Genomic DNA, 15,383 nt, shown 5'->3' with positions numbered 1-15,383 from the left:
CCTCGAACTCCCTGCACTGACGACCAACGTCCTCTTCTCGCCTCCCTTCACCATCCTAGAAATCAGCTTCCCTCCCCAGCTGGCTGGAGCCCCTGCTCACCATGTTTGTGAAGGGCAAATAGATCCATAGGATTTATGGCTGCAGATTGAAAGGAGGGGAACAACTTGACAGCAGAAAAAGAAACCTCATGTGAAGGGTAATGTTGCAATTCTACAAAGTTCTTTCAAAGTCATTACCTTTATTAATCCCTACAGGCACCCTCTGAAGTGGGAATTAACCTCCCGAAGGTTCAGAGAAGTCTTGCTGCTGGTAAGAGGCAGAGCCAGGACCAAATCCCGGCCTCCTAACTCCAGGTTCAGAGTTCTTTTCTAGAATTCTGCCCTCCCCAGACCTACAGGCTGCAGCCTAGTGGCTCCTCACCCCTTCTGTGTAGACCCCCTCAAGGTGCTGTTTCAAGCCTCTTCCTGTCTCCCTGGTGCCACCTCAAGCCTATCTCTGGACCTTGGTTGGCATGTGGGCCAGGAGAGAAGCCTGTGTGAGCAGAAAGATGAAATCCCTGTGAGAAGAACAAGTACAGTTACTGCCCAGGGCCCCTCAGACTCTGTCAGCCACTGCTGCTATGGTTGTTGATCTTAGGGAATGCTCCATCTACAAAGGGCTTTGTGCCCGACTGCTAATCTCCACCTGTAATCTTCAGAGGGTACCAGTTCTCATCAGGCCATAGTTGGCCATGACCTCAAGCCAGACCCTGGTCAGAATGGAGGCATTTTGTGAGCCAGGTGGGCCTCTGCTTCACCATCACCAAGAGCATACCTTCCTCTCAGCCCACACTCTGCTGCCCCCAGCCCTCACCAACCCCGTGCATACCATGCAGTCATGCCAGCTCTTACTTCCTCTCTAAGCCCAAGAGCCCCTTTTGTGCCCGCTAGACTAGCTATACAGCTTTATCAAGTTCCTGAACCTTTCTGATCTTTTGTTTCCCTGGTTGAGAGATGAGGTCAGCACACATGCATCAGTTCATTCATTTATATTAATTCAACATATAATTTGATGAGTCCCCAGGATTCAGATTCTAGGGCCCCAAGCCCTAGAGATTCAGAAAGGTGATCAGACACAGTCTCACTGCCCTCCAGATGTTCATAGTCTAGCAAGGGACACAGATGTGTAAACAGATGATCATGATACAGTAGGGACATCAACAAAGTGTTTCCCAGCTCACGTCAAAGCTGTGTCCACCGAAAGCCGTTGAGGGAAGGAGAACGTGGGCTTCATTCCTTAGAAGTCACGGAAAAGCATGTGGGAGACAGGGGTGAGCTGGGTGACCCCGGGCAAGTTCTGTAACTTCTCTGAGGCTCAATTTCCTTATCTATAAAGCAGAATGATAAAGCCCATGTTACAGAGTTTTAACGCAGAATGTATTCAAGGATCGAGCCAATACCTACTCATAATAGGTCATAGAAAGCAAAAGAGCCACAGAGATGATTGAATTGTAATTTTTGGAAAAATAAGGGTCACAGGGATGACTCATTATAACAGCAACTAGTATTCATTAGTGCCCAGTAAATGCCTGACCCATTCGTGGACCGTGGCCTGTACCTGAGGCTGAGACGTCTGCTGTGATCTGGGCGTCCTGAGCAGACGTTGGCATCTGGATAGAAAGAGCCTGAGCCTGCATCCCGTGCAGGGCCTCAGTCACTCAAAAGTAAAGCTCTGATGGCCCCGGCACTCTCGTTACCTCTGAAGGTCCTAGACCAGGCCGAGGAGTTCTTCCTCAGGCACATCCCTGCCCCACCCGCGTGGCCTTGTATCATTGTCAGCCCATTGCTTTTTCTCCTCAAGTAGACATAGGCAGACCTCCCTTTAGGAGGCCCCGTTTTAGTCAAGTCTGCTTCCATGAAAACCATGTAAATTCAGAGCAGCAGTTTGCTCTCAGGGGTGGAGCGGGGACGTTCCCCTCTGACCTAGCCGCTGAGTCCTACTTTCCAGGGCTGACTTACAGTGTGCCCTCAGTCAAGGCACCTGATTTTTCAGGACTACCTCTTCACCCCCTTTCACTCAAAACAGCTGTCTTTGCCCTACATCCTTAGCATTGTAAGATGTAAGCAGAGTGGACTCTGCTATTCTTTGCCAGTCATTCAACAGATGCTCCTTTCATTGCTTCTCTGAACCCCACACTATGAGAAATGCAAAGATGCAAGGTGTAGGGACCATCTAAGCAGCTGTCTCCCTCCCAACAGAGTTCTTATTGCCAAGTAATTAATGTTGGCACATTGAGGGAAGTTTAATTAAATGATTATTTTGCTTTGTGGGCCTCAGTTTTCTCATCTGGAAAATGGCCGTAGTAATAATACCTCATATAGCTCTTGCTAAGAATTAAACAGTGTCCCTAGATGAGTTGCCCAGACTAGGTGCTCAGTACATGGTAGCTCTCGTTCATCTGCCCTTAGAGCTACCAAATATTTATTGAGGGCCTCCTGTGGACTGGACTGTGCAGGGGGGCCCTGGAGATACCATCATGGTGAAGACCCAGGCAATCAGAAAGTCATTAGCCCAGTCTAGGAGGGGAAAGAGACATTAAACAAAGAATCACATAAATAAATATCTAATTACAAATTTCCCTTCTCTTGCCCTTCAGGGACTAGGGCAGATTGCATCAAGACAGTTTTGGGTGGAGGAGAGAGGAGAGAAACGGCTGTATTTCTAGGCTGCTGAGGTTGGCTGGGTGCAGAAATGAAGGAGAGGCTGGCGTCTGCTGGGTCTGACCAGAAGGTCTGGCCCCTTTTCTCCAGTTTTAAGACTCTGAGCAGTGCCCGCAAGGGACCCCTGTGCCGTCCTTCAGGGCTGCTCCAGACTCGGAAGCAGCAAGGAGTCCAGGTGACCGTGAGCTGGAGAGCATCCCCCCTGATCCCCGGCCTAGGGCTGCGCCTCCTCTGGACGCGGACTGACTTCTGAGAGATGCCTTTCCCATGTTGGGAATTCATGGCCCTTCATAGTGACTGGGGAAACGGGAGAAAAAGCAACTCTAAGCTGGATTTTCTCTCAGAAATCTACAAACTTCAGTCTGGTCAGAGTCTGGGCTGGAGAGTGGGCACCTGAGAGGGCACAGCCCAGCCTGGCAGCTGTAGCGGCCTGCGGACCAAGGAGGTGTTCAGATCTGGCCCAGAGGGCTCTGCCGGCCTCCTGCCTGCGTTCTGCTCAGATGCAGGGCTTGTAGGACTTCCCTGATGCGAGGGAAGCTCCAGAGGCCCTGCCCCAACCGTGCTGCTCTGGATCAAGGCCTCGCTAAACTCCCAGTTCCCTGGTTTGCAAAGCAAACTTCAGCCTTGTACTATTTACCTTGGCAAGTCCAGGACCAGATTGATGATCTGTAAAGTGGATTTGTTATTTGGCTGTTTGCTTTGGCAGCTCTTGAAAGCGCTTTGCTGATTACGGTCCCAGATGTCATTGCATACGTTACCCTGCTCTGTAATGGGGCTTTGAACACTTTAATTTGAACTACAAATACTATTAAGCTTTTTGCACCTCTTCTGCCTTACGTTCTTGGTTATTAAATATCAGAACAGACAGCCTGCACTCCCCTAGGCTTCTTTCTCATTGTCTTTGTCAGCCCCCTCCCATAGAGAGCTTCCAGCTTTCCTCCTGTTCTCTCTGGGGCTTGCTAGAAACCTTACCCACCTGTGCCCACCCCGCAGGTAAGCTACCCTGGTGGCAGCCTCGCCAGTTTTTCCCTAGCAGGTAATCTCGCCTTCTAGTTTCAAGGTGCAATGCATTCACTCCAAGCCTGGCTTCCCCACGCTCCCGGTCCTGAGGACTTCGTCCTAGCACTTCGTTCCACTCGCCCACAAGGATTTTTTGTTTGTTTTAACGTTACCGATGGCATTCTTTGGGAGAAGCTAGATTTGGGGCATGAATGTGTCATGTCTTTTTGCCCAGAGAGGGCAAGGGTCTCACCAAAAAGGCCCAACATCACACAAAAAAGGCAGCGGCAGAACCAAAAATGACTTTATACTTTCCCAACTCAAAGCCTGGTATTGCTGCCCGAGCTCCCCTTCTCATACTTGATTCTCAGTCACCTCACCAGGGTGGCGTGGGGAGGAGAGCGGTGGCCGTGTCTTTAAATGGGGGCAGTCGCTGCTCCGTATGTCTTCGGGGTTATTGGTGGAGAGCGCCCGTGTTCCTGGCTAATGGCGGGTATATGACTCCGTGTTCTCCAAGGTAATTGCTTCTTCCTGTTGTAAATAAACCATTAGCCAGGTCCTCGCCTCAGGAAGCAATTTAAGGCCCAGGGGAGGTGGCCAAAGAAGTCAGCTCGCAGCCTCCTGGCAAGGAGGCCCAGCTCTGCCCAGCGCCTCCCGTCCCGGTCTTCCCTTCAGAGCAGCGGAGTGCCCCCTCATCGTCCTGCCACGCTCCTGACGGCCTTCCCTCGGCCTTGGATTTGCCAAGCTCCGCGTGAACTGCCTCTGGTTTTGTTTCTCTCCAAAGAAAATGCCCATTTCTAGTCCACCTAAACTGAGTATCGGTGGAATTTTTTTGTGTGTTTGGTGGTTGTGGTGGTATTTTTTTCCTTTTTCTTTTTTGCTTTCACTCCTTAAAAGTCATTTTTTGTCCACTCCTTCTCCTCTGGCCTTAAAGATCCACAAGGTTCTTAGCCGAAGGCTTTCGGCATGTCACAGGGCCTTAGAGATAGAAAAAGTCTCCCTCGTATCAACAGTCAGTGGCGTGCCTGTGTATATTTCTGTTAATCATTATATCATCCCTGCAAGGAAGCTAGTTCTAACCCTGTTTTATAGTGAAGGAAGCCGAGGCTCAGTGAGGGCCTGTCCAGTATCACACAGCCACGGCGGGGCTAAGGTTTAAGCAGCTAGATCAGTGTGACTCCAAAGCCAGGGCTGTCTGCCTTCTCCCCCCGCTGCTTCCATTCAATCCCTTCTCCTATGGAAGGTCTGAGTTCTGAGTTGGAAACTGCAGCATCCTTTCTGTGGTGTAAGCATCTCAAAGGTAGGTTGAATGTCATGCTTCATTTTGTATCCCAGTGACTAGTCCTGGACCTTGTTTGATTTAGATGCCCAATAAATGTTTGTTGGATGAATAACGATACATCCACTCACGTGCTTCTGATTTTAAGTGACCGTGGCTTCCCTGTGGCCAGTCTCTAATATGTCGGAAGGTGGGGCGGGGGAGGGGAGAGACTTTCACCTTTGAAATATTTCAATTGAAGAAGTTAATTCACTTTGTGAGTTTACTTTAGGAATAGAGATTATGGCAGTTTTTTTGGCCACCACTCTGAAATTCTTCTAACCCTTTACTATAATAAGCAAATTGAGCAGATTAAGGACATACTTAACTGCCAAATGGTGTTCTGAACTGTGTAAAGTTACCAGGGTGGCTTTTTTTTTTTTTTCCTGTATAAAAGATTGTGTGGGTTCTGTGAACTTCTCTGCTTTTTTTAGCCCTTCCTGTCTTATTGTGTTTGAAGTATCTTTGTGGTGACCTGTTGGGAGTGGATTCTTCCATATGGAAGTGTTTCTCTAACTTTTTAATCATTTCTTTTGGGAAGTGGAGAGTTAGGGGTAGCAGATGTTTTTCTGGCATTGTTGTTGAGTGGAGGTAGGGGCTTTTGAGCTGTGAGTCAAGCTAAGCCCAGCCTGAAAGGAGAAGGCCCCTCCCAGGGGTAGGAGGCAGCCCGACACCATTGGCTCTGGCAAATCAGGCCCGTGTGGGAGTAGACCCTTCTGCCCTCACCCTGACTAATGCCTTTTCCATTTCCCAGGAAGAATGCCTTTTCCCCTGTGACACTGAGAAAAGTTTTTTTTTTTTCAGTGTCCCAAAGCAAATCCTTACCAGTCCTCAAATGGGAAGCCTGTCTGGTGCCCTTACCCACACCCCCCCCCCAAAAAAAAAAAAGGAAAAATAACAAATAAAATGAACCCTTGTTTCTCTCCTTCGTGGCAGTCACGTCCCTCTTCGTATTCAGTTTCTGAGGGAGCCACAGCTTAACATCTTGGTTTAAAAAAGAAAGGTTGCAAAAACCCGTCTGATTCTCCCATTTTCTCATGTTCTCTTGGACTCTGTGACTCAAATCAGCCTATTCAAGAAGCAACATGTGACCTCCTGGGAAGGTCGTTCGGTGGAGGTTGCAGAAACTGATGGCTGGCAACCTTCGTGTGCTGCAGCGCTCCGCCTGAATACTGATTCAACAGTGGCCACTGCCCTTGCCCTCGGTCTGTTTTACTGCCTCGCCTCCAGTGTCCGCCTCCCCTTCATCCCCAGGTCACACCTGCAGCGCTAACGAAGAAGAGGTTTTAGTGCAGTGAGGGAGAGCGCTCAGGCACTGGCACCCTTCAGCCCCCGGTGATAAAGATACAGTGGGAAGACAGGGAAGGAGCTCAAACGAGGGCTTCCCTTGCCCTGTAATCCTTCCTTGACCAGACCGTGGCTTTGCATGTAAACTTGGGCATTTCAACATTTAGAGGTTGAGGGGGAGAGTAAAAGAGTCAGCAAAAGAGACTGAAAGTAGCTGCTAGAAAGGTGGGAGGAAAACTAGGTGAGTGTGCTGTCAAAGCCAAGGGAAGAGAAGGATCAGCCGCATCAAATGCACACCTGACCTGCTGAGAGGTCGGGTCGGATGATCAGTGAGAAGCAGCCATGCGATGCTAGCGTGCAGGTCGCCGCCTGTGGAAGAGCCTTTTCAGTGGAGGGTTGGGGGCAACACCCTGATTGGAGTGGGTTCGAAGAGAGAACGGGAGGAAGGGTCTTGTAGACAGCAAGTCCAGACCTCTCTTTCAAGGAGTTTTAAGGGAAGGAGAGAAATGGGGAGGCAGCTAGAGGAGGGAGGAGGGTCAAGAGGGTCTTCCTTTTTTTTTTTTTTAATTTATTTATTTTATTTATTTATTTTTGGCTGCGTTGGGTCTTCGTTGCTGCGCGCGGGCTTTTCTCTAGTTGCGGCGAGCGGGGGCTACTCTTCGTTGCGGTGCGCGGGCTTCTCATTGCGGTGGCTTCTCTTGTCAGGGAGCACAGGCTCTAGGCGCGCGGGCTTCAGTAGTTGTGGCTCACAGGCTTCAGTAGTTGTGGCTCGCGGGCTCTAGAGCGCAGGCTCAGTAGTCGTGGCGCACGGGCTTAGTTGCTCCGTGGCATGTTGGATCTTCCGGGATTCAACTGGCACTGGCACTGGCACTGGCAGGTGGATTCTTAACCACTGCGCCACCAGGGAAGCCCAGTTCTTCCTTTCTCTTAATGGAAGAAAAACTAGCAGAATGATGGCAAGAGGATATGGGGTCTAGCGCACAGGTGGAGGGATTGGCCTTGATGAGTGAGCACGTACACTCAGATGGAGGTAGGTGGATAGATACAGCAGAGGGACTTTCAGTTTCCTTCTCATGGCTTCCGTTTTCTTGGCAAAGTCATAATACGTCCTCGGCTGAAGGTGAGAAGGATGGAGAAGGTATTGGAGGTTTGAGACTAGAGGAGCAAATACGAAGTCCTCAGCCAAGAGAGTGGAGGGCAGATGGACTGAGGAAATATGATTAGAGGGCAGCGTTAAAGGCCCATTTGAAGTTAGTGATCATCGAGTTAAAAGTAAGACCGGTTAGCACAGTGAGCTTTTTTTTCCATCTCTGAGTAATTGCATGGGGACAGGGAGGAGGTGGAGAGTTGGTTTAACGATTGTGGTTTCACCAGGCAAGTATAGCAGAGGGAGAGAGGGGGTGAGTATAAGAGTGCACGTGGGGGAGGAGAGGACAGAGGGGACTAAGGGGCAATGAAAAGCAAGTGGAACCAACAGATTATAGACCTTGGAGGGGTGTCGAAGGATTGTTGGAGCTGGAGTACTAGGGGGAGAGACCCAGAAAGATAGGAGGTGATGGTCAGAGTGGGATATTTGATTTTGAGAGTGTGACAGTGTTTGCAGTTGCTGTTAGATATATCAAAGAAACGGCTGAGATTGAGTTGGGGAGGTAAACTACAAGTGGGGAGGTTCAGGAACTGAGAGGCCAAGTTGTTGGAAGGACCATCTGTGTGACTTATGGCAGGATTCGTGATGGAGAGAGTGGCAGTGAACCAACCAGGAGCTAAAATCTTGGAGGAGTGAGGGGTGTGATGGAGGGGCAGGAATTGGAGAAGGAGGGGTGAGGGGCCGTATTGTCTCCTGGCACCAGAGTCAAAGCTGGAGCTTTTATGAAACAAAGAAGAGACGTCTGCCTCTGTGAGAAGGCGGAAGGACACCAGCTCCACCCCAGGGGCTAAGGGATGTGGGAGAGAATCAGGAGAGGATTGCTGGGCGGGCAGGGTCCTCAGAGGAGAGCCTGGCGTTTCTCAAAATATTACCACTTCAGAATTTACAGAGAGAACGTGTGTATATACATTTCCTATTTTATTTGATTCTTTCAACAACGCTTCAAGTAGGGAGGGCAGGTATTTTACACCTGAGGACCCTGAAGCGTACAGGGGTGACATGTTTGTGCAGTGACACTCAGCTACTTGGTGATGGATCCAAGGCCTCCTGACTCCAAGTCCAGTGCTCTTTTTACCACACGCTTCTGCCTTCCTTCAGGAGGCCAGCAGTCCTATCACTGAACCCACGAAATCACACTTGATCCAAAGTCATGACTGTTCTTCCCATGCTGCCCCCATAGCCTGAGGTTCAGCACCCAAAGACAGGTTCCTGGAAGTGGTGATCATTTGGCCTATACTCTGCCCTCTGAGATCCACCTAGATATTCAGGACCATTCTCTGTAGTACCCCAAATATCTTAAACTTAGCAGCCAGCAGTGAGACACAAGTGGACATTCCCTCTCAGGGATGATTTGGAAAACAATTTCCACATAGGAATAACACAATATTTTAGTTTTAAGGAATTTAGATGTCCTAGAAAGTGCCTTTTTCGCAACAAAGGACAGAAAAGTTATTATGACGTGTAGACAGGCAGTTGGCCATGATGGAAATCATGAACTTAGGGTGGTGCTTCAGAGCTTGGTTCTTAAAAATGTTTCGTTCTCGATTCTCAGGCAGAGTGCGTGGGGCAGTATGGCCACCGAGGCATCTCCCAACTGCCGACTTACCCCATCCCTCCTCCCTCACTGGGCCAGAGAGCCCAAGATGAAGGGGTCTCACTTAGCAAGCGTGTGTTGATCACCTCTATCGCAGTCAACAGCACACTACAGAAATAAATGCCGTGGAGGGCTAGAGGCTCTTATCCATGCACAGTATGAAGAAATGTTTCTTCTAAAGGAAAATGAGAATATTCCTTCATACTCCAGTAAGTGACCTCTTTTGAGCCACCTCACCCTAGTTCCCCAGCTTGCTGGGCCGCTGAGGAGGGTTGGTTTGTGGAGGGTTGGCACCAGATCCCTCCGTCAGTCCACGTGTGCCTTCGTGGGCACATTGGCCAAGGCTGTTGCCATGCAGGGTGGGGATGGTAGTGTTTCTAAAAATGTCATCTGGAGCAGTAGCTCAAGCCCTTCCGTGCAGCTTCATGTTGGAAATGGCAGCAGGGTGGCCTCTGAGTAGAGAGAATTATGCAGGTGTGTGCCCTGCTCTCTACGTCGTAATGGTCTCAGGCAGACGCACTGACTTTGACGGCAGTAGAGACCTGGCCATGGTTTATGGCAACAGGGAGTGCCTCAGAGTCACCTGGGTTAGGGTTAGGGTGAAGGTGAGGGTCAGGGTTAGGGTGAAGGTGAGGGTCAGGGTTAGGGGAGCTTTTCAAAGATAAAGATGCCCAGGCCCCAATCTTATGCCCCAGAAATTCAGATTATGATCTGGGACGGGGCTCGCACCTCCGTGTATTTGAAAAGCTCCCCAGTGGATTCTGATGTGTCGCCCCAGGTGAGAAGTACTGTTGGAGGAGGTGTATGCAGGGGTTTGTGCCAGACAGCTGGATGGCAGGATAGCAAACACCCCACTGCCGTTCCTCTACCAGGTCTCAGTGTGATCAAATGTCTCTTCTGACAGTTCCCTCCTCAACATGATCCTCCAGGAACTTGTGATTATCCTCAGTCTAAGTCAAAAGCAGCTTAATTTCTCTGAAAACAGTGCCAGTTGGGCATTTTGCCTGGAACGAGAGAAGCAAATCTGTGGCAGTGTTCTTTGCTCGATTCAGCTCTGCAGCCTCCATGGGGCACCCTCTCTGTTCGTACCGCCTCCCCACTTTCTCTTCCTGCCACAAAGTCCAGTGCTTTGTTTGGTGCCTGGTTGGTGAAGTCAGGTCGTTCTAGCAGGGCTGGGCACCTGGCTGGATACAGACTTGGGTGTAGATGGCCTGGTGAAATCTGGTTGGCAAGAAGGTCCTGGGTGGGCTAAGACAAGCAAGTGTCAGTCATAAGATCAGAGAACAGGAGACTGGGGCCAGGGGCCTGGAGAGCAGGTTGAGTGAGGGTGCAGACCAGACCAGCACCCAACTCTGATCCCAAAGAGCCCTGCGATCAAGTCTGAGAGAGGCTCATTGATAACCCAGAAGGAGCTGGAACACATGAACCCTCTTTACACAGAGGAACCTGAGTTCACCTGCCTACGTCATCCTTTGACGTCAAATCCCCTGGGTCTTAAAGGGCCAACCTCTTACCAGTTTATTCTGCTTTGTCAGAGACATGGGCCTGTTCATCCAAGACCCTGAGCTGAAAGTTGGAGCCATTGCACCATGAAACGAGCAGCAGTCGACTCTGGGTCTTCTGGTTGAGACTGGTTCCCCCTTTAGGCCCAGCGTTATTTCCCCTGGGACTTTCTTCCCTCTGTGCACTGATATTAGTGTTCTGTTATCCTCTAAAACCCTTGATTCTCAGGGATCGGTATCAAGACGTTAGGAAGGTGGGCCCTAAGTTTTGAGGATACGGTAAAGAGCAAGACGGATGATCTCTCCACCCTCGTGGGCTTATACTGTAGAAGGGAAGACAGACAAACCAGCAGTGCCCGTGGAGTGAGTGTGGTAAGATAGGTTCAGGGGTCTCTGCTATGGGAGCACACAGGAGGGGCATTGGACCTAACCTATAGAGGGTCAGGGAAGGCTCAGAAGAAGTTCTGTTTAAGCTGTCATCAAGGGGAAGATGTGAAGGCCCAGAGGTGAGAGGGAGCAGTCCACTGGAGGAAGAAAAAGAAGTTCATTATGCTTAACGCAAGGGACAAGGGAGGGGGTGGGGAGAGGTGAGTCTGGAGGAGTGAGGAGGGCCGGGTCATCAAGGAACTTGGCCACCATGGCGAGCAGTTGAGGCAACATTCTAGCCCCTTGTTTGCCACTGTGGACAGGTATTTTCTGACTCCTGGGATGACTGTGAAATAGATGCACACACACACGCACACACACACACACGCGTGTGCGCAAATCTCTCAGGAATGATTACTGCTGTGTCCCTTCTCATTTGGAGGCAGCACAGGGTAATCTGGATTATAAACCGTCCGCCTGGGGCAGGGGCTCACCCGCCTGCTGTCATCATCTTTCCTTCCACCTTAGGATGGCACTCAGCCTCACACAGCCCCAGCCTGGTGATGAAGAATAGAAGTGACAAGGGCAAAATAAAAAACTCTCCAGAACGTATTCAGTGGGAAAGGAGAAGCGGTTCTCTTGTTCCCAGCCGACACCCCCCGCTCCCGCTTTCTCGTTCCAGAGGAGACTCCGCTTCCACTCTGCCTGACTGGCTGGCTGGACGATTCTTCAGGGGCTGTGTTTTGTGCTTGTCACTCCTATACCAGGTTGCTTTTAAGATGCACGGACTTCTGAATCTTTAAAAGAAAGAACTGAAAAGGAAATCCCAAAGGCAGTGAGTTGGCAGGTCATCTGCTGAGAATGAGGGAGAGAGTTGTGACAGGTTTGGGGAGCTTGAGAAGAGGGGGAAATACAGGAGGGAACTGACCAGGAACAAATGGGGAAAAAAAAAAAAAAAAAAGATTGAGGAACAGGGAGGGCCTGGCTGATAAATTTGTCATGGCGCCAGTTGACACAAGTGTATGGTTTTTCTCCAGCACAGCTCTGCAGCCCAGGAGCAGTAGTGGAGAAATTCGATGGTTGCCTGCATCATCCCAGATGCATCTGGCAAAGCAGGAGGGGCGGATAGACCAGGAGGAGGGGTGACGGGGGCTCGGCGAGAGTGCTCTTGGTCCTGTGAGCTGGGCTGGATGGTGAAGAAGTGCCACCAGGAGGGAGCTGGTGGCTTGGGATATTGTGGAGGGCTCCAGAGGCTGGCAGTCTCGGTGAAGTTGAAAGTCATCACTGGTAGAAATAAGGAAGTGAGAGGGATAGACAAATAGGAAGTTTCACGATCAAAATGTGGGCTTTCTTGCTTCAAATACTAGAAGTGCCAATTGCAGGATCCAGGTGAGTGAATGGCTGGAAGGAAGGTGAAGGTCACTGGTACGTGGAGGTTGGTGAATCGTGAGGCCAAGGGGGTTGGTTTGATCGAGCACCTGAGCGCACCACACTTTCTCAGCATTTGGCAGGAATTGTTGAGAAGGTGACAGGGGTGTAACACCACAGTCCTCTTTGAAGTCGGGGGATTGTTGCTTCGGTCTGTAGAGTCCAGTGACAAGGATGTGGGGCGCTATTCTAGAGACTGTGTGAGCTCTGAGCTTCTCCCCTGGTTGGTAAGATAATTCCTTTGGAAGAGGTGATGTCATTCACAAAGAATATTTGTATTCCCTTGGAGAAGACAGTACTTCCTTTTATTGTCAGATCATTTTAGTATGATTGAAAAATCAGGGAGAAAGTGTTTTTTTAATGCCTGAAAGGAATACTATATGAGAGGTCTCAAATCCTGGCCCCGAGGTCCAGCTCTGTGGCCTAATACAGAGTGTCTTTATACCTCAGCTTCTTTCTGAAACAGAAGAACTTCTCAGAAGAGCAGAATAACGCAGGGTCGTTGTGACAATCGGTGGGATAGTGGTCCCTTTAAGCATTTACTGTGTATAAGGCACGTTTGTTTAAGCCTTACTATTTTTAATTATCCCCATTTTATAGATGTATAAATTGAACCAGGAGAGGTAACTAAGTTACCCAACTTATACAACTATTATAAATGACAGAAGAAGGGCCCTACAAGTCGGAGCCTTTCACCATTTCCCATCCTACCTCTGTTGGGCTCTGAATACAAAAATAAGACAAAACACTCACAGTGCTAAGTTGAAAGACATGGAAACAGCTCACGTGACCACAGTCCCCCCACTGAGGGTGTGCGTGTGCTGTGGGGATGCAGCAGGAGGACCACTCCCTGCCAGGTGACTCCAGGAAGGCTTCCCGGAGGAGCTCAGGCTGGGGTCGAGCCTCGTGTCGTGTCGGCTGCAGGCGGCAGCTTGTGCTGTCAGCTGGCACCTCTTCTCGTGTTGGTCTGAGATGTGCCAGCATGTTGTCTTCTCCCTCTGTGTCCTGTTTTGCCCCCTGGTGAGACACACACACACACACGCACACATACACACACACACACACACACGTCTATTCCCTTTTCTGTAAAACTGCTCTTCAAATGTTTGAGTTCTAGAATCGCAGCTCTCTGAACCTCTACTCCAAGTTAAACAACCTCAGTTTCTTCCCTCCCTCTTTCCTTCCTGCTGGGTGCCAGGAACTGAGGCACCGTGCTGTGCATTTAGGATACAGAGATCTTTTTTTTTTTTTAATTTTATTTATTTATTTATTTATTTCATATTTTTGGCTGTGTTGGGTCTTCGTTTCTGTGCGAGGGCTTTCTCTAGTTGTGGCAAGCGGGGACCACTCTTCATCGCGGTGTGCGGGCCTCTCACTATGGCGACCTCTCATTGTGGAGCACAGGCTCCAGACACGCAGGCTCAGTAATTGTGGCTCACGGGCCTAGTTGCTCCACGGCATGTGGGATCTTCCCAGACCAGGGCTCGAACCCGTGTCCCCTGCATTGGCAGGCAGATTCTCAACCACTGCGCCACCAGGGAAGCCCCAGAGATCTTTTTTTTTTTTTTTTTTTAATATTAATTAATTTATTTATTTATTTTGGCTGTGTTGGGTCTTCGTTTCTGTGCGAGGGCTCTCTCTAGTTGTGGCAAGCGGGGGCCACTCTTCATCGCCGTGCGCGGGCCCCTCACCATCGCAGCCTCTCCTGTTGCGGAACACAGGCTCCAGATGCGCAGGCTCAGTGACTGTGGCTCACGGGCCCAGCCGCTCCGTGGCATGTGGGATCTTCCCAGACCAGGGCTCGAACCCGTGTCCCCTGCACTGGCAGGCAGATTCTCAGCCACTGCGCCACCAGGGAAGCCCCAGAGATCTTTTTTTAAAAGAATGGGCTTCCCTGGTGGTGCAATGGTTAAGAATCCGCCTGCCAACGCAGGGGACACGGGTTCGAGCCCTGGTCCGGGAAGATCCCATACGCCGCGGAGCAACTAAGCCCGTGCGCCACAACTACTGAGCCTGCACTCTAGAGCCCACGAACCACAACTACTGAAGCCCGCGTGCCACAACTACTGAAGCCCGTGCGCCTAGAGCCCGTGCTCCACAACAAGAGAAGCCACTGCAATAAGAAGCCCGCACGCCACAACTAGAGAAAGCCCATGCGCAGCAACGAAGACCCAACGCAGCCAAAAAAAAAGAAGAAGAAGCAGATGCTGCCCTCCAGGAACGTACAGTCTAGTGAGAAGATAGACCAAAAAATACTTTATTGTTCTTTTTTGTAGTCTGTCACCTTTACCAAAACTCCCAGCACTCAGCACAGTAGCTGGACCATAATAGACCCCCAGTAAGGGTCTGTTGTGGAATTGACTACACATGGGCTCTCGGGAAGGGAAGCCCAGGGTGCTGTGGCGCCTGCTGGAAAACCTAAATCAGCCCCAGAAGGAGAGTGCTAGACTCCCCAGCTGATCTGAGTCTTCAAGGATAAATAGGACTTAGCCAGGGAAGAAGAACATCCCAGGCAGAGGGAGCCGCAGTGGCACAGAGGGCAAAGCGCCAGGGCGGGTATGGTGTGTAGAGTGTGGAGAGCTGGCCAGGGCCAGGTGATGACAGTGGCGCTAAGGACATTGGGCTTTATCCTGAGGCTAGATGAGGCAGATGTTCAGATTTGCATTGTAGAGAAGATCACTCTGGTGGCACTAAGAGGAATGAAAAGAAGGGAAGGTCTACTGAGGAGCAGGAAGACCAGTGTCAAGTTGTTGGAATTACCCTGTGAGAACTGAACTCAGTGGCTATGGAGTAGGGGACAGATTCAGGAGGGTTTAAGAAGGGAATTCCCTGGCGGTCCAGTGGTGAGGACTCGGTGCTTTCGCTGTTGGGGCCCGGGTTCAATCCCTGGTCAGGGAACCAAGATCCCGCAAGCCGTGCGGTGCAGCCAAAAAAATAATTAATTTATTTATTATTTATTATTTAAAAAAAAAAAAACGAGTTTAAGGGCTTCCCTGGTGGCGCAGTGGTTGAGAGTCTGCCTGCCAATGCAGGGGACACGGG

The 15,383-nt window shown here is 50.2% G+C and overlaps 2 protein-coding genes across 16 annotated transcripts in view; one reads left to right on the top strand and one right to left on the bottom strand.

Moving 5' to 3' along the window:
- Positions 1–15,383, top strand: part of BCAS3 (BCAS3 microtubule associated cell migration factor) — a 565,907-nt gene that overhangs the window by 511,703 nt on the left and 38,821 nt on the right. The window contains exon 25 of one of the 7 annotated variants that reach the window (XM_082439973.1): positions 10,777–11,050. The exons of the other annotated variants lie outside the window; for them this stretch is intronic. Within the exon in view, the coding sequence (XP_082296099.1) occupies positions 10,777–10,928 (152 nt within the window). The 3' untranslated portion in view covers positions 10,929–11,050. Of the gene's footprint in view, positions 1–10,776; positions 11,051–15,383 lie in introns of those variants that run through there. 7 annotated transcript variants of the gene reach the window in all.
- Positions 8,371–15,383, bottom strand: part of LOC309649745 (uncharacterized protein) — a 52,652-nt gene continuing 45,639 nt past the window's right edge. For 8 of the 9 annotated variants that reach the window (XR_014257271.1, XM_082440181.1, XM_082440184.1 and 5 more), the window contains one exon: positions 8,371–10,293. Coding sequence is in view for 7 of the 9 variants with exons in the window: in XM_082440181.1 (XP_082296307.1) it covers positions 10,012–10,293 (282 nt within the window). In the remaining 2 variants the exon portion in view is untranslated. Of the gene's footprint in view, positions 10,294–11,007; positions 11,072–15,383 lie in introns of those variants that run through there. The other variant, XR_014257272.1, reaches the window with a different exon arrangement.

The sequence above is a fragment of the Balaenoptera physalus genome (genome assembly GCF_965194825.1).
Source record: "Balaenoptera physalus genome assembly, chromosome: 20".
In the NCBI taxonomy this organism is placed as follows: domain Eukaryota; kingdom Metazoa; phylum Chordata; class Mammalia; order Artiodactyla; family Balaenopteridae; genus Balaenoptera; species Balaenoptera physalus.
The sequence above is the reverse complement of the archived record's forward strand: the minus strand, read 5'-3'. Positions and strand labels throughout refer to the sequence as shown.